Source organism: Suricata suricatta, chromosome 10 (genome assembly GCF_006229205.1).
Source record: "Suricata suricatta isolate VVHF042 chromosome 10, meerkat_22Aug2017_6uvM2_HiC, whole genome shotgun sequence".
Lineage (NCBI taxonomy): Eukaryota > Metazoa > Chordata > Mammalia > Carnivora > Herpestidae > Suricata > Suricata suricatta.
Genome location: NC_043709.1, coordinates 63,205,373 through 63,223,590, shown reverse-complemented (window position 1 = coordinate 63,223,590; position 18,218 = coordinate 63,205,373). Strand labels below are relative to the sequence as shown.

Here is an 18,218-nt window from a genome sequence, read left to right as displayed (position 1 = left end):
CCCCTGTGCCTGAGCCTGCTGAGGGGTGAGGGGGATCCCCTGTGCCTGGGCCAGCTGAGTGGTGAGGGGGATCCCCTGTGCCTGAGCCTGCTGAGGGGTGAGGGGGATCCCCTGTGCCTGAGCCTGCTGAGGGGTGAGGGGGATCCCCTGTGCCTGGGCCTGTTCAGGGCTCAGCGTGATTCCCAGTGCCTGAACCTGTTTAGAAGTAAGAGTGGCCCCCTGTGCCTGTGACTGCTCAGGAGTGACAATGATCCCCAGTGCCTGTGCCTGCTGAGGGGTGAGAGTGATCCCCATTTCCTGTACTTTGTCAGGAGTAACAGTGATGCTCAGTGCCTTGGCCCTGTCAGGGGTGAGTGTGATACCCTGTGGCAGGGTCTGCGCCTCAGTGAAAGTGAACCCCAGTTCATAGGTCTGCTCGGGGGTGAGAGTGATCCCCTGTGACTGACCCTGCTGAGGAATCACAGTGATCCCCATTGCCTGGGCTTGTTGAGGGAAGAGAGTGATCCCCTGTGCCTGAGTCTGCTCATCAGTGAGGGTGAGCCCCAATTCCTTGGCCTGTTCAGGAATGAGAGTGATCCCCTGTGCCTGGGCCTGCTTATCAGTGAGGGTGGACCCCAGTTCATGGGCCTGTTGAGGGGTGAGAGTGATCCTCTGTTCCTTGGCTTGCTGAGGAGTGACAGTGGTCCCCAGTGCCTGGACCTTTTGAGGGGTGACAGTGATGCTCATTTCCTGGTCCTGCTGAGGGGTAAGATTGATCCTCAGTGCCTGGGCCTGTTCCGGGGCCACAGTGATGCCCACTTTCTCAGCCTGCTGAGGGGTGATAGTGATCCCCAGTGCCTGGGCCTGTTGAGTTAAAGTGAGCGTCTTTATGGAAGACTGTCCAGAGACTGGAGAGGCCTCAGGTGATAGTGATTGTGTGGATGGAGAAGGAGCGATTGATATAGGGTGCTTTCCATCAGCAAGAGTCTCTAAAGTTTTAGGATCCCCATGGAACTCTTTTCTTCGGTGTAACTGGGATGCTAGTTTCTGTATGCTCTTCCACCTGGGAGACAATGTCGCTGAAGTTTGGCGGAACATCTTTTCCAGTCCTTCAAAGTTTTTCTCATCTATCTTCCTCTGATCCTTTGGTTTTTTCTTCCACCTTTCATGATCCTCTACATTTCTCTTTGGCTTCTGCTTCTCTTCTTTCTCCCTGTTTGTTTCCAGCCTCAGATATCTCACTTCCTTCTGAACTGGCCTCATCTGCTTTTTCTCCTTTTCCAAGGGTACCTCTTGTTCTTTCATTTTTTGATTCCATGCTTCCAGCTGCTGCCGTTTTGGCTTCTGATATTTTTCTTCCTCTTTTCTTTGCGTTTGCTCATCATCTTGCTCAGTCTGCTTTTGTTGTTCCTTCCATATTTCCTCTTCTTGCCACTGTTTCTGCTTCTGCTGCCTTTGCTTTCTCTCCTTCATTTGGAGCCATGACTCTCCATTCTCCAATTTTTTATTTATCATCTCACAGCTCTTCTTCTGGAAACTCCCTTCATCTTGCAAATGGTGTTTGAGATCTTTATCAAATACTTTTTCTTTACCTTCTTGTAAGTATTCCTCCCACCTCTGTTTTTCCTTTTCCTTGTGGTCTCTCCCTACTGTTGAGGCTACTGGGGCATCTTTTTCACCTTCTATTTCAGTCAAGATCATCTGTATTAAATTGTCAATTAATGGATCCATGCTTTTAGATGAGACTAAGGTGCTAATTTCAGCCTTTGCACTAATTGGCTTCTGAAAATGCAATCCTGGCATGAATGAGACTTCCTTTTTTTGTTTCATAGGTTTCTCTCCAACTTGTCCTGCATTTTTTATATTTTTGTATTTTCTTAAGATTTTTGACACAGTTTCAGCCACAATTTGGAAATATTCCTCCATTTTTGCCTTTATGATTTCTAATTTTTCGACCTCTGCTCTTTTTAACAATAACTCCCTTTTTGGCACAGTCTTTTCATCCAAAGGCTTTCCTATGTTATCAATTTTCTCTTCTAGGAAAGCCATTATAGATTTTTGAAATTCTTCTAGGTTACTCTCTCCACTTTTGCCATCTGGATTTTCTAGAACTCTGGTAGATTCTGAAGCGTCATTTACTATTCTAGATGGTGACTTAACAAGTTCATGAGACTTGACTTTCTTGGCCAAGACTATGATATCCTCCTCAGTTTTTCCCTCTTTGCTTGTGGTGGTTCTTGGAGAGATCTGGTCTTCCTTTCCTTTAGTTTTCACTTTCTCAAAGGAATAACCAAGTTGGGTCAACCAGAATTGCTCTGCTTGGCTACTCATCTCACTTTTGCTCTCTTTGTCCATTGACTCAGTGGTGGGTTCCTCTTTATTCTCTGAAGAAATGTCACTTTTTTCATGTGAATGCTCAGGTTTGACCTCCCTGAGTCTTTCCCATATACTATCTTTTCCACTTTTGCCACCTTGGCTTTTTGTGTCTGTAGAAGGGTAATCAGCAAGGACAGTGTGACTTTTTGATTCAGTGAATGACTTTGGTTTGGCTTCAGAAAAGGATTTCATTTCTTTTCTATCCTTTTTCAGTGCCTGTAGTTCCAAGTGGTGATCAAGTTTGGGCTGTGAGACTCTCTCCTTACCTTCATCATCACTCAGATGTGATCTAGAGGTCTCATGCATATATGAACTTTTAGTTTGCTTTTCTTTCTGTGATCGATACTGGTCAGTCCCATCTTTCTGATAGACATCATCTTCCTTTAGTGATACGTTCTCTTCAATGATACCTTTAGAAGAGTCTTTTTGGTTTTTTTCAGGTAAAGGGTATTGCTGTTCAATTAAATCTGGAGTCATTTTAACTGGGGCCATATATGAGAATGCTGAGTCCCACTTGATTCCTGAGGCTTTGGTCCCTTTTGTTTGGGCCTCATCCATAATATTTTCGAGTTCTTTAACCAAAATATTTTCCATACTGTCTTCTATGTCTGCTTTGCTAACGGCAACGGATGATTGTGGAGAAAGCTCAGGCAACACTTTCAGGGTTGATGGGGGCAATGCTATACATACTTGGTGTTCTACACCTTTGGACCAAATAAATTGTTTATATTTTTCTTCTGCATCTTGAAGTTTCTGCTGAAGTATTTCATTTTGTTCACTGAGATCTTGTATTATCTTTAGAGAGATCTCTTTTTCTTTTTCATTTGTCTCATTTATATACATAGTGGCATGTGAGAGGTTAAAAACTTTTACTTCATCATTTAGTATACTCAAAGCTTTAGAAAGGTTTACTATTGTTGATGATATATATTTAATAGCATTGTTTTCCAATTTATTGAACATTGCAGTGTTTATGAGTTCCTGTAGCATATCTTGGATTTCTGAAACCTTTGTATTTGTTGCAAATTCATCACTAATCATCTGATCTGGTCTTAAAGCAAGAGCAGTTGCAGGTCGCTTTATAACTCTTTCTTTCCAAGATTTCCATAGAGTACCTCTAGATGCTAGAGGGAAATAAACCACAAAACATAAAATAATAAGATTGCATTTCATCTTGTGTGTTGTGCTCTATCTATGCTAGAGCCTAAGGAATTTAGCCTAAATTATAGAAAGCTATAGAATAAAGATTTGTCAGAAAGCTTTGGCTCCAATGGGGCACCTGACTGGCTCATAGAACATGTGACTCTTGATCTCAGGGTTGTGAGTTTGAGCCCCACGTTGGGTGTAGAGATGAGTTTAAAATAAAATCCTTTTCTTTCTTTCTTTCTTTCTTCCTTTCTTCCTTTCTTCCTTCCTTTCTTCCTTCCTTCCTTCCTTCCTTTCTTTCTTTCTTCCTTTCCTTGAGAATCTTAAGCAGGCTCCACACTCAGTATGGAGCCCAGAGCAAGGCTCAATCACACAACTGTGAGATCATGACCTGAGCTGAAATCAAGTGTCAGATGCTCAACTGACTAAGCCACACAGTGCCCCTAAAAAGAAAATCTTAAAAAAACAAAAACAAAAACAAAAAACTTTGCCTCCAAAATAAATAATATCATTTTTTCCCACAGTTACCTAGAACTTTTGCTTCCAATATTTGATCTTTAGTCTTTAGTTATGATCTCAGCTTATCTTCATATATAAGTTTGGGATTAGATATAATAAAAGCCAAACTTTCCTTTGGCTTTGATTATTCTTGGTGCTTTCCATTTGCTTTCTTAGGTTCCTGTCTTTTTTTCCTCAGTTTTCTGAATCACAGTTAATCTTGGTTCTTTCAGAAGAGTCACAAAAGAGCAGAAAAAAAATCAAACATTTGAAGGGATTTCTGGAATGGCTGAATGAGAAACTCGGCAAATTTTTTCCCCCGAAAAAGCAATGATACAACTTGATGAAATGGCCATTTTAGGACTTTGGAAATTGACTACAGGCATATGACAAATTGGTAAGCACTTTTTCAAGAAAAATTATTAAACTTAGTAAGAACTGGAAGTCTGTGATGTTTTAGCCTGGAGCTTCTTCTGTTTCCAACTCCTCCAAGCCTTGTGGCCTGGTAGTTTTTACAAGAGTAAGTCAGGCTATGAAGCTCTATTGCCTGAGCAGGCTGATTTGATCTAGAATAAACCAGGGAAATAAAACATGCCTAGGGACCCTGTCTAAAACAATACTTCCTTAACCCATACACAGATCCCATTAGCAAAGAACAGAAGACTTACTGGATCAATCTGGATCATTTAATGACTGGCCAATTACTGACCACTAAGCTATACTGACCCAAAGCTGACCTCTAGGAATTCAAGCTTTAAAATATAAACAAAAATTAAAAAAAAGAAAAACTGAGCAGTGGTATTAGCAGCCACACACTGTTGGGGAGACAGACTTCACTGAATTAGTCCAGGCAAGTCACTAAAAAGCAAACCAAAAAAGGAGCAAAAAGAAATCCTGGGGTTATAGGGGAAGTCAGAATCTAAAGTTGCTATAGTATGTTATCTAAAATGTCCAGTTTTTGGGGTGCCTGGATGGCTCAGTTGTTTAAGAGTCTGACTATTGATTTCAGCTCAGGTCATGATCTCATGGTTCATGAACTCAAGCCCTACATCTGGCTCTGTGCTAATAGCACAAACCTTGCTTGCTATTCTCTCTCCTCTCCTCTGTCTTTGCCCCTCCCCCACTCATGTGCAGGCACGTGCGCGCGCCTGCTCTCTCTCTCTCTCTCTCTCTCTCTCTCTCTCTCAAAAATAAGTAAATAAACATTAGAAACACTTACAGAAATAAATAAATGTTTAAAACTATGGAGGAAATAATAATGGCCAAATCATCCCAAATTTGATGAAAAACATTAATCTACAGATTCAAGAAGCTCATTGAACTCTAAGTAAGCTAAATACAAAAAGATCCATACCTAGATACATCATAGTCAATTGTTGAAAGCCAGACAAAAAATTTTTAAAGCAAAAAGGTAAAAATGACTTATCACAATCAAAGGAGACTAAAAAAATCAAAGCCTAGGGGAGCCATAGCAAATGTATCAGCTTATTACTTATTAGAAACAAGAGGCCCAAACACAGTGGGATGACTATTCAAAGTGGTGAAAGAATAATACTGCTAACCAAAAATTCTATATCCAGGAAAACTATCCTTCAAAAAATGAAGGTAAAACATCAATTCCCTGAAATAACACTCTTTCCAAAGCAGATGCAATTATCATAACCATCTTCATTATAAGTGTCTTTAAATGCTTCTCTAAATGGATTACAGAATTTCTATTACATCCATTCCCTGACATAACACTTTTCTCAAAGTACTATGCACATACAGCTCTTGAACCATTCTTATTGCATGTGTTTTTAAACAGTTCTCTAAATATATTACATTATTCACTCAAATAACACTCCTGTTAAGGTGACTTGCAGTGAACACTCCTATAGCCATATGTTTTTCAACACTTCTCTAAATGTAGTAAAGAGTTTCTATCATATCCATTCCCTGAAATAACTATTTTCAAAGTACCATAGATGTATTTTAATGAAGGCAAGAAATAAGACATATAGATGGCAACTAAGGATATGAAAAAATGCTCAGTGTCATCTGTGTCATTAGAGAATTGCAAACTATTGCAACCACTATGGAAAGCAGTATGGCAGTTCCTTAGAAAGTTAAAAATAGAACTAACTTATGACCCAGCAGTTGCACTAGTAGGTATTTGCTCAAACAAATGACACAAAATTACTGATTCAAAGGGACACATGTACCCCAATGTTTACAGAAGCACTATCAGCAATAACCAAATTATGGAAAGAGCCCAATTGTCTGTCAACCGATGAGTGGATAAAGATGTGGGATATATATCCAATGGAATATTACTCATCCCAGAAAAGAATGAAATCTTGTCATTTGCAACAATGTGGTTGCAGCTAGAGTGTATTATGCTAAGTGAAATAGTCAGAGAAAGACAAATACCATATGATTTCACTTGTGTGGAATTTAAGAAACAAGACAGATGAACATAGGAGAAAGAAGAGAAAACAAAAAAGAGAGGGAGACAAGCCATATGAGACTATTAACTATAGAGAACAAACTGAGGGGAGGGTTGGTGGAGGGGGAATAGGCTAAATAGGTGATAGGTATTAAGGAGGGCACTTGTAATAAGCACTGGGTGTTATGCGTAAGTGATGAATCACTAAATTCTACTACTGAAACCAATATTATACTATATGTTAACTAACTAGAATGTAAATAAAATCCTGAAAAAAAGAATTGGAAATTACAATATTTTACACATTTATGAAAATGGCTGGAATCCAAAAAACTGATAATGCCAATTGCTAACAAGGACAGGGAGTGACAAGAACTCCTGTCGAAAAATAGGGAGAAGGAAAAATGGCACATCTACTTGGAAAGACAGTTTGGCAGTTTCTTACAAAGTTACTTACAAAGTAATGTAGTCTTATCAAATGATCTAGCAATCATGCTCCTATGTCCTACGTGCATGATAATGTGTGTGTGTGTGTGTGTGTGTAAACACACACATATACATAGCAGTTTTATTCTTAAACACCAAAATCTGGAAGCAACCATATAAACAAACTGGTATATCTGTACAATGGAATATTATTATTCAGCAGTAAAAATAAATAAGCTAATAGGCCACAAATAGATAGGGAGGGAACTTAAATGTGTATTGCTAAGTGATAGAAGCCAGTCTTAAAAAAGCTACATACTACATGATTCCAATTATATGACATTCTTGAAAAGTCAAAACTATGGAGACATAAAAAAATTAGTGGTTATCCAGGGCTTGGGGAAAGAGGGGAAGAATAAATAAGTGAATCAGAGGGCATTTTTAGGGTGGAAAAACTATTCTATATTATACTATAATGGTGGATACATGACAATATACATTTGTCAAACCCAGTAGAACTCTATAGCACAAAGAGTGAAACTTAATATATGCAAATTTTTTACATACCTATTTAAGAGGTTAGGGGATCCCAGGAAAGAATGTAGACTGTGATAAGAGAATCTAAAAATATAAGAAATATATGATACAACCTTGCTGAAAGGAATGAGAGGATTGGGAGAGTGCTGACCTATAAGTAACTGGAAATGAATGGAGTCTATAAGACTGAAGACAGAGAAAACTGCGCGTAAGTGTTGTACTCTAGTTGATAAGTTATTTCCCACTAGGGTGTGGGAAAATAATTCTGATACTGTTATGAATGTATATTGGAATCGAACAATTAAGTAAAGTAGATGGTAGGAGCAAGTTTCTTATTGTTTGTCATAATTTATAGACAAACAAGGGGAAGAAACTGGAATGATCTGTGTGATGATGGGTTAAAATTAGAGGAATGATTTTGAACTTATGTTTAAAGTTACAGATGATAATACATATACATATTAATAGATATGTGCAAATGCATTGGCTCTACACACACATACATGTACATACATATATGTATGTATATATGTATATATGTGTATATAGATGTACATATATATTTTGTTTTCTGTGTCAAATGAGAGGACTGAACAGATATGACACCCCAGTAGCAATGAACACACCTAGCAATCAGACCTTGCTTTTTAATACTAGTCTCCACTAAAACCCTTGGAGAAATGACAGATTCTAGGACTGGGGCAGGACATATTCAAAATGAACCTAAAGCATCTTATAGTGCCAGAAAGTAGGGAAGTGCTAAAAAAATAAAAAAGAAAAAACCACATCAATGAAGTTATGTTAAAGGGACACAAGAACCAACTCAAAGAGGTCCCAATGGCCAAAACTAGGACAACTTGAGCAAGTAAATATAGCAGTATTAGATTATAATTCAAAGTCCAAAAAATCTGTTATAAATATTTGAATAAATTAATAAATCAAGAAGAAGGGACAAATTTATTGCATAAGAACTTCAAATAATTTATGTAGATATTCATCCTAAAAGAAAGGAAGCATACCTCCCCTTAAGTGTGGGCTGCACATACAGAGTTATTTTTAAAAGCGAAGTATGGAAAATGAAGAAAAGGAGTAACTTTACAGTGGAGAAACCTGACAAGCACTACTTTAGCCAGGTGATCTAGGTCAACATTGAGTCATTTGATAATATGTACCCTTGAAATTATATGATGACAATAACACTTTACCTCTGTGATCTTTTTCCCCAAAATGGATAAACCAGGGTAAACATGAGAAAAACACCAGACAGAGTCCAGTAGGGGGGCATCTTGTAATATATCTGACTGATACTCCTCCAGTGAGTCAGGAACATCAAACAGAAGGAAAAGTCTATGAAATTGTCACAGCCAAGAAAGCCTAAGAAGACATGACAACTAAATGTAATTAGGAACCCTGGATGGGATCCTGAAACAAAAAAGACATTAGGTAAAAACAAGGAATTATTACTACAGTCCATAAATTATGGACTTTAGTTTATAATGTGTCAATACTGGTTTGTTAGTTATAACAAATGTATCATACTAATGTAATATATTAGTAATAGGGGAAACTGTGGAGGTATATGGAATTCTTTGTACTACTTTCTCATTTTTTTTTTATAAATCTAAAACTACCTTTAAAAATAAAGACTATCAAAAAATTAAAGTGAGGGGCGCCTGGGTGGCTTAGTCGGTTAAGCATCCGTCTTTGGCTCAGGTCATGATCTCATGGTTCGTGGGTTCGAGCCCCGCGTCAGGCTCTGTGCTGACAGCTAGCTCAGAGCCTGGAGCCTGTCTTCCGATTCTGTGTCCCCCTCTCTCTTGGACCCTCCCCTGCTTGCACTGTCTCTGTCTCTCCAAAATAAATAAAAACCGTTAAAAAAAATTTTTTTTAAATGAAAGTGAAATAAAGACATTCCAGATAAGCAAAAATGGAAAGAATTTGCTGCTAGTAGACCAGCCTTATAAGAAAGGCAAAGAAGTCCTTCAGGTTGAAAGGAGATGATACCAGAGGATAACTCAAATTCACACAAAGAAATAAAGAGCAGCAGTATATATAGGTAAAAATATGTTTTCTTTTACTTTCTTAACTGATTAAGAAGAAATTCCTATAAAACAATAATTATGAACTATATTGTTGGGCTTATACAAAAAAAGGAGGGGAAGAGAATGGAGCAATTGGAGCAAAGATTCTATATTTTGCTTGTATTAAGTTGGTACTAATCTGAAACAGATTGTGATAATTTTTTTTAAGTTTATTTCTTTTGAGAGAGAGAGAAAATGAATGAGGGAGAAGCAGAGAGAAAGGGAGAGAGAGAATCCCAAGCAGGCTGCAGGCTGTCAGTGCAGAGCCCAACTTGGGGCTCAAATTCACCAATGGTGAGACCATGACCTGAGCCAAAATCAGGAGTTCAATGCTTAACCAACTGAGCCACCCAGGCACTCCAGGTTGAGATAATTTAAGGGGGAAAGAGAGTTGGGGAGAGAGAGGGATGCAAATCATGAGAGACTATCGAATACTGAAAATGAACCAAGGGCTGAAGGGGGAGACGAGAGTGGAAGGGGGGTGATAATGGAGAAGGGCACTTGTGGGGAAGAGCACTGGGTGTTATATGGAAACCAATTTGACAATAAACTATTAAAAAATAATAAAATAAATAAAATGTGCACTGCAATCTTTAAAGAGCTACTAAGGAAATTACTCCCCCAAAATAGGGGGGAAATGGAATTAAAATGGTACACTAGAAAATACTTGTTTAACACAGAAAGTAGTAAAATAAGAACAGGAGAACCAAGAGCAACATAAACAGCAACATAGCAGATATAAATTCAACCATATCAATAACTACATTAAATATGAATTAATTAAATACTCAAAAGTGAAAGATTGCCCAATTTTATGTGTATGTGTGTATTTTGGGGTGTATATATATATATTTAAAAGTCAACAAGAGGGCGCTTGGGTGGCTCAGTTGATTGAGCATCCGACTTCGGCTCAGGTCATGATCTCACAGTTTGTAGGTTCGAGCCCCTTGTCGGGCTCTGTGCTGACAGCTAGCACAGAGCCTGGAGCCTGCTTCACATTCTGTGCCTCCCTCTCTCTCTGACCCTCCCCTGCTCAGACTGTCTCTCTCTGTCTCTCAAAAATAAATAACATTAAAAAATTAAAATAAAATAAAGCCAACAAGATCCAATGATAAGCATCACATCTTAAATTCAATCTTGCAAACAGTAACCACAGGTGAGCTGGAAAGAATAGACTAATATCAAACAAAATAGACTTTATGACCAAAAAAATAAAAAGGTTCTAGAGACAATGAGGGACATTTTATAATGATAAAAATGTCAGTTCATCAGAAAGCTATCACAATTATGAACATATGTGCACCTAATAACAGAGCCTTAAAATATAGGAAGCAAAACCAGAGAGAATTAAAGAGAGAAATAACTAACTCAATAATAAGAGTTGGAAAGTTCAATATCCCACTCCTAATAATGGAACGACTAGACAGAAAATCAGTAAGGATATATACAGAAGACTAAAACAACAATATAAACCAACTGTAGAACACTCCACGCAACAAAAGCAAAATATATATTCTTCTCAAGCACACACAGAACATTCTCCAGGATAGACCATATGGTAGGCTATAAAGCAAGTCGCAATAAGTGTAAAAGGTTTGAAAGAATACAAAGTATCTTCCACAAAAATACTTTGCATTGGGTAAATAGATGCATAGATACATAGATAACAGATAATTTCCTACTGGTTCTGCTTCTCTTGTTGAACACTGACCAATACAAGTTTTTTTGGTTTTGTTTTAAGTTACTTATTTTTTTTATTTATTTTTTTTTTTTAGTAATCTCTATCCCCAATTAGGGACTCAAACTCATGACCCTGAGATCAAGCATCGCATGCTCCTCTTCCTGAGTCAGCCAGGCACCGCCCAATACAAGTTTTTAATACAACACTAAAACCATGAACCATAAAAGAAAACATTGGGCTTCAAATGCCCCATTAAGAAAGTGAAAAGACAAATCAGACTGAGGAAAATATGTGAGAATCACATTTGGTTTTTTAATATATGTTTTTGAGACAGACAAAATGCGAGTCAGGGAGAGGCAGAGAGAAAGGGAGACACACAATCCAAAGCAGGCTCCAAGCTCTGAGCTGTCTGCACAGAGCCCAATGTAAGGCTCAAACTCATGAACCATGAGGTCATGACCTGAGCCAAAGTCAAACGCTTAACTAACTGAGCCACTTAGGTGCCCCTCTCTCTCTTTTTTTTTTTTATGTTTATTTATTTTTCAGAGAGAGAGAGAGAAAGAGCAGGAGCGAGGCAGAAAAAGAGGGAGACACATAATCTGAAGCTGGCTCCAGGCTGTCAGCACAGAGCCCAATGTGGGGCTTGAATCCATGAACTGCATGATCATGACTTGAGCTGGAGTCAGACACTTAACCAACTGAGCCCTTCAGGCATCCCTGACAATCATGTTTCAGGACTTGTATTCAGAATACATAAAGGACTCTTAAAACTCAATAATAGAAAGAAACAGGTAAGCATCTGAATAGTCACTTCATCAAAATAAATATAGGACTGACTAATAAGCACCTGAAAAGATGCTCAACATCATTAGTCTTTAGGGAAGTACAATTTAAAACCAAAATGAGGGGAGTGGTGCTTGGGTGGCTCAGCTGATTGAGAGGCTGACTTCAGCTCAGCTCAAGGTTTCAGTTTGTGAGTTTCAGCCTCGCTTAGGGCTCTCCTCCGTCTGTGCGGAGCTTTCTTTGGATCCTCTGTCCTCCTCTCTCTTTGCACTTCACCCACTCATGCTCTCTCTCAAAAATAAATAAACATTAAAAATAATAGGGGCTCCTGGGTTAAGTTGGTTAAGTATCCAACTTCGGCTCAGGTCATGATCTCACTGTGAATTCGAGCCCTACATCGGTCTCTGGGCTGACGTCTCGGAACCTGGAGCCTGCTTCAGATACTGTGTCTCCTTCTCTCTCTCTCTCTCTGCCCCTTCCCCATTTGTATTCTGTCTCTGTCTCTGTCTCTGTCTCTGTCTCTGTCTCTCTCAAAAATAAACAAACACAAAAAATGAAAAAATAATAAAACCACAATGGGATACCATCTCACACCTCTTGGAAAGGTTGTCCTAAAAAAGTGTATAAGAAGTGTTGTTGAATAAAATATTTAAAAAATAAATAGGGGCGCCTGGGTGGCTCAGTCGGTTGAGCGGCCGGCTTCGGCTCAAGTCAGATCTCACGTTTGTGGGTTCGAGCCCCGCGTCAGGCTCTGTGCAGACAGCTAGCTCAGAGCCTGGAGCCTGCTTCAGATTCTGTGTCTCCCTCTCTCTCTGCCCCTCTCCCTCTCATGCTCTGTCTCTCTCTGTATCAAAAATAAATAAAACATTAAAAAAATTAAAATAAATAAATAAATAAATAAATAAAAATAAAAAAATAAAAATAAAACAAAAAAGGAAAACAACTTGACAATATTAAAAAATTAAAAAAAAATAAAAACAAAACAAAACAAAACAAAAGTGTTGTTGAGGATGTGAAGAAATTGAAACCTTAATACATTGATGATGGGACTGTAAAATAGTGCTGTCATTTGGGCAATAAGTTAACAATTCCTTTAAAAGATAAACATAAACTTACCAGCAATAGATAAATGACCCAGAAATTCTACTCCTGGATATCTACCCAAAAGAAATGAAAACATATGTCCACACAAAGACTTGTACATGTGTGTTCACTGCAGTATTATTCATAAAAGTTAAATGTAGGGACACCTGGTGGCTCTGTCAGTTGAGTGTCTGGCTTTGGCTCAGGTCATGATCTCACGGTTCATGAGTTTGAGCCCCGCATCGGGCTCTGTGCTGACAGCTCAGAACCTGGAGCCTGCTTTAGATTCTGTGTCTCCATCTTTCTCTGCTCCTCCCCTGCTCTCTCTCTCTCAAAAGTAAATAAATGTTAAAAAAAATTTTTAAGTCAAATGTAGAAATAATCTGAATGCCCATGAACTGGTGTGTAGATAAACAAAATGTGGTATATGCAATCGATGATATACAATTGGCCATAGAAAGGAAGAAACTACTGATATATCCTATAACATGGCTGAACCTCAAAACCATTATTTAAATAAAAGAAACCAGATATAAAAGACTACATATAATATGATCCATCTTATGAAATGTCCAGAAAAGGCAAACCTATTGAGACAGAAAATACATTGGTGTACGTTTGGAACTGGGGTGGGAGTGAGGATTGACTGCAAATGGGCATGAGAGATCTTTCTTGGGATGAAGGAAATGTTCTAAAATTGAATTATGTGTGTGGCGGAGGGGGCGGTGGAGGTGGCACCTGGCTGGCTCAGTCGGTAAAGCATGTGACTCTGGATCTCTGGGTCATGACTTCAAGCCCCACACTGCATATGGAACCTACTTTAAAAAATTAAATTGTTTTGATAACTACACAACTCTAAATTTACTAAAGTCATTGAATTGTACATTTAACATATATGAGTTTTATGGTATGTAAATTGTACTTTAATAAAGCCATTTTTTAGACGAAGTCAAATCTGTTTCCAATGTCTTAAAGTACCCTTACTTATTTTTTTGTTTTGTTTCTTCTTTTCTTCAAACAAAGATATACTAATTCTACTCAGTATCTTGACATTGCTCTCAATAGCCTTGAACGTTTCTGATAAAACCTCCATTTTTGCTATCGAGTGATGGTGTTCCTCAATATCAATTGCAGTCATCTTAGACAAAATGGCATCTTGAAGAGAGTAAAAAAAAATTAGGTTTGTGCAGAAAAATGATTATAATAATATAGGTTTATAATATAGGCTAACTACTCCATGCTCTTGTATTGAGAAATGTAGGTATTTTGCACTTATTGCTGTTCTGAGGCTTTTCTCTATGAAGAAACGGAAAAAGATGAGACTTGGAATAGAAAGCTGAACAGTAAGTCTTGGACATGAAAATACTCTGGTAACTAAAATGTGAACGTGTGTTTTAATTTTGAGGAACTAAACCTCAATTAACTCCTTTCGTGTGTTTTAATTTTGAGGAACTAAACCTCAATTAACTCCTTATCTAGTATTTAAAAACCTTCATTACATGAAATTTCTTGCAACTTAATGAAATTCTTTTTTGTATTCTTAGCTTATTCATTCTTTCCTTCAACCAAATGTCTCCTTCGTCATGTATTGTTCTAGATGCTGAGGATACAACACTGAATAAACCAAATTCCCTGACTTCAGACTGCTTGCATTCTAGTGAAAGGAGACACACAAAACATAAAAATATAAATGTTAATTATATAGTATGGCAGCTGGTAAGAAATGCTACAAAGAATAAAGAATCATGGACAGTGCCAGGGAGTAGGGAATGGAGATGGTCAGAGAACACATCATTTTAAAGTAAGGTATAAGCAGAGAATGCGCCTCATTGCTACTTGGTGGGGAGTGTTCTAGGCAAAGGATTTGTGAGCCTGAAGACACCGGGCAGAGGCACGCTGATCTGCTTGAAGAGCAGCACGGAGCCCGGAATAGCAGGCACTCAGTAAGCAAGACTATGTATTTCCTACTTTGTTCTCACTGAAACAGTGGACAGTTGTTCTCTGAATAACCTCATTAGTCTTCTTTTAAGGTAGTCTTATTAACCCTTTAAAATTTACTTATAGATCCTGTTCTCTTTTTCATTAACTAAGTGGTTTTTCTTTGAACCATCTCTGAAAACTTACTCCATTCTTCCAACCACTCCAGGATGTACAAAAGAGTCTTTTCTTCAATTTCAGTGTTCTTAGCACAAGTAACTATTTTATCCAGGAAATTTGTTCTCTGTTTCTTATATTCTACAAGGGAGGTTTTCCTTCCAGAGTGCACATTCTTGTCAACAATGTAGCGATTTATTATCCGCTGCACATTGAACAGTATGTTAGTCAGCTGCATATTAATGTCCTATAAGAATAAGAAGGGAGAATATATTAATAAGTTATCAGTTTACTGACAAAACTGAACATCTGTTCATAACTCTCTTCAATGTGGGTTTTTTTTAAAGTATATTTATTTATTTTGAGAGAGGCAGAGGCAGTGTAAAGGAGGGGCAGAGAGAAAAGGAGAGACAGAGAATCCCAAGCAGGATCTGCAGTGTCAGCACAGAGCCTGATGTGGAGTTCCAACTCATGAAAATGTGAGATCATGACCTGAGCCAAAACCAAGAGTTGGACACTTAACCAATTGAGCCACCTAGGCACCCCTCAACAAAGTGGGTTTAGAGGGAACATACCTCAACACAATAAAAGCCTTAGATGAAAAGCCCCTAGCCAACATTATACTCAATAGTGAAAAACTGTTAAGTTTTTCCAGTAAGATCAGGAACAAGACAAACACTCTCACCACGTTTATTCAGCATAGTACTGGATGTCCTCGCCTCAGGAATCAGACAAGAAAAGGAAATGAGACATCCATATTGGTAAGGAAGAAATTAAACTGCCACTATTTGCATATGACATGATACTATATATAGAAAACCCTAAGAGGACACCTGGGTCGCTCAATCAGTTGAGTGTCCAACTACAGTTCAGGTCGTGATCTCCTGGTTTGTGAGTGCAAGCCCTGCATTGGGTTCTGTGCTAACAGCTCAGACGCTGGAGCCTGCTTCTGTGTTTCCCTCTCTCCCTCTGCCCATCCCCCACTTGTATTTACTCTCTCTCTCTCTCTCTCTCTCTCTCTCTCTCTCAGAAATAATAAATGAGGGGCACCTGGGTGGCTCAGTCAGTTAAGTGGCTGACTTTGGCTCAGGTCATGACCTCACAGCTCATGAGTTTGAGCCCCACGTTAAGCTCTTCTGACAGCTCAGAGCCTGGAGCCTGCTTTGGATTCCATGTCTCTGTCTTTCTCTGCCCCTCACCTGCTCATGCGCTCCCTCTCTCTCTCTCTCTTTCTCTCTCTCTCTCTCTCTCTCTCTCTCTCTCACTCTGTTTCAAAAATAAATAAACATTAAAAAGTTTTCTTGAAGAAATAATAAATGAATAAAAGAAAAAAAGAAAAAGAAAAGAAAACCCTAGGACTCAAAAAAAAAAAACCCACCCTATTACCAGTAATAAATTCAGTAAAGTTTTCGGATACAAAATCAATGTGCAGAAATCAGTACCATTCCTATACACAAATAATGAAGCAGCAGAAAGAGAAATTAAGGAAACAGTCCTATCTACAGTTGCACCAAAAATAATAAGATACCTAGGAATAGACTTATCCAAAGAGGCGAAAGACCTGTACTCTGAAAATTATAAAACATTGATGAAAGAAATTGAAGATGACACACAAAAAATAGAAAGACATTCTCTGCTCATGGGTTGGAAGAACAAATATTGTTAAAATGTCTGAACGACCCAAAGCCATCTAACATTTAACGCAATCCTTACCAAATTATCAAGAGCACTTTTATCAAACTAGAAGAAAAATTCCTAAAATGTATGTGGAACCACAAAAATCCCTAAATACCCAAAGCAATCATGAAAAAAAAAAAAAAGATAAACTGCAGGTATCACAGTTTGAGATTTCAAGTTATACCACAAAGCTGTAGTAATCAAGAGTATGGTGCTGGCACAAAACTAGACGCATAGATCAATGGAACAGAGTAGAAAGCCCAGAAACAAACCCACAATTATATGGTCAATTAATCTTTGACAAATGAGGCAAGAATATGCAATGGGAAAAAGACAGTCTCTTCCACAAATGGTGTTAGGAAAACTGAACAGCTACATGCAAAAGAATGATCCCGGACTGCTTTCTTACATCATACACAAAAATGAACTCAAAATGGATCAAAGACCTAATTGTGAGACCTGAAACCGTTAAAATTTTTAGAAGAGAACACAGGCCATGATTTCTCTGGCATCAGCCACAGCAGCACTCTTCTAGCTATATCTCCTGAAGCAAAGGAAATAAAAGCAAAAATAAGCCATTGGATTACATCAAAATAAAGAATGTGTGTACAGCAAAGGAAACAAACAGCAAAACTGAAAGATGGCAGTGTACTGAATGGGAGAAGATATTTGCATTGCAAATGACCTACCCAATAAAAGGTTAGTATCTAAAGTATATAAAGAATTGATACAACTCAACACCCAGAACCCAAATAACCCAGGTAACAAATGGGCAGCAGACATGAACAGACATTTCTCTAAAGAAGACATCCAGATGGCCAACAGACACATGAAGAGATGCTCCACATCACCCTTCATCATAGATATGCAAATCAAAACTACAGTGAGATACCACCTCATATCTGTGATAATGGCTAAAATAAAAGACACATGAAACAACAAGTGTTGGTGAGAATGTGAAGAAAGGAATGCTCTTGCACTGTTGGTGGCAGTGCAAACTGGTGCAGCCATTGTGGAAAAGAGTATGGCGTTTCCTCAGAAAGTTAAAATTAGAACTACCCTATGATCTAGTAATTGCACAAGTAGAAAATGAAATTGTACAAATAAATAAAATGAAAACACCAATTCAAAAAATATATACACCCTTATGGTTATAGCAGCATTATTTACAATAGCCAAGTTATGGAAGCCTCCCAAATGCCCACTGATAGATGAATGGATAAAGAAGATATGGCATATATACACAATGGAATATTACTCAGTGTTAAAAAGAATGAAATCGTGCCATTTGCAATGACATGGATGGAGCTAGAAAGTATAATGCTAAGTGAAATAAGTCAAAGAAAAATACCAGATGATTTCACTTCTATGTAGAATTTAAGAAACAAACATAAAAGGAGCCATAGAAAAAAAAGAGAGACAAACCAAG

At 38.1% G+C, this 18,218-nt stretch overlaps 1 protein-coding gene across 1 annotated transcript in view; it reads right to left on the bottom strand.

Annotated features, from left to right (window-relative positions):
* The window catches only part of FAM186A (family with sequence similarity 186 member A), a 77,657-nt gene that overhangs the window by 20,422 nt on the left and 39,017 nt on the right, over nucleotides 1–18,218 (bottom strand). Inside the window, exons 3-5 of the mRNA XM_029955500.1 lie at nucleotides 15,143–15,359; nucleotides 14,003–14,173; nucleotides 10–3,479 (exon numbers count right to left, since the gene is read on the bottom strand). Of these exons, the coding sequence (XP_029811360.1) occupies nucleotides 10–3,479; nucleotides 14,003–14,173; nucleotides 15,143–15,359 (3,858 nt within the window). The remainder of the gene's footprint in view (nucleotides 1–9; nucleotides 3,480–14,002; nucleotides 14,174–15,142; nucleotides 15,360–18,218) is intronic.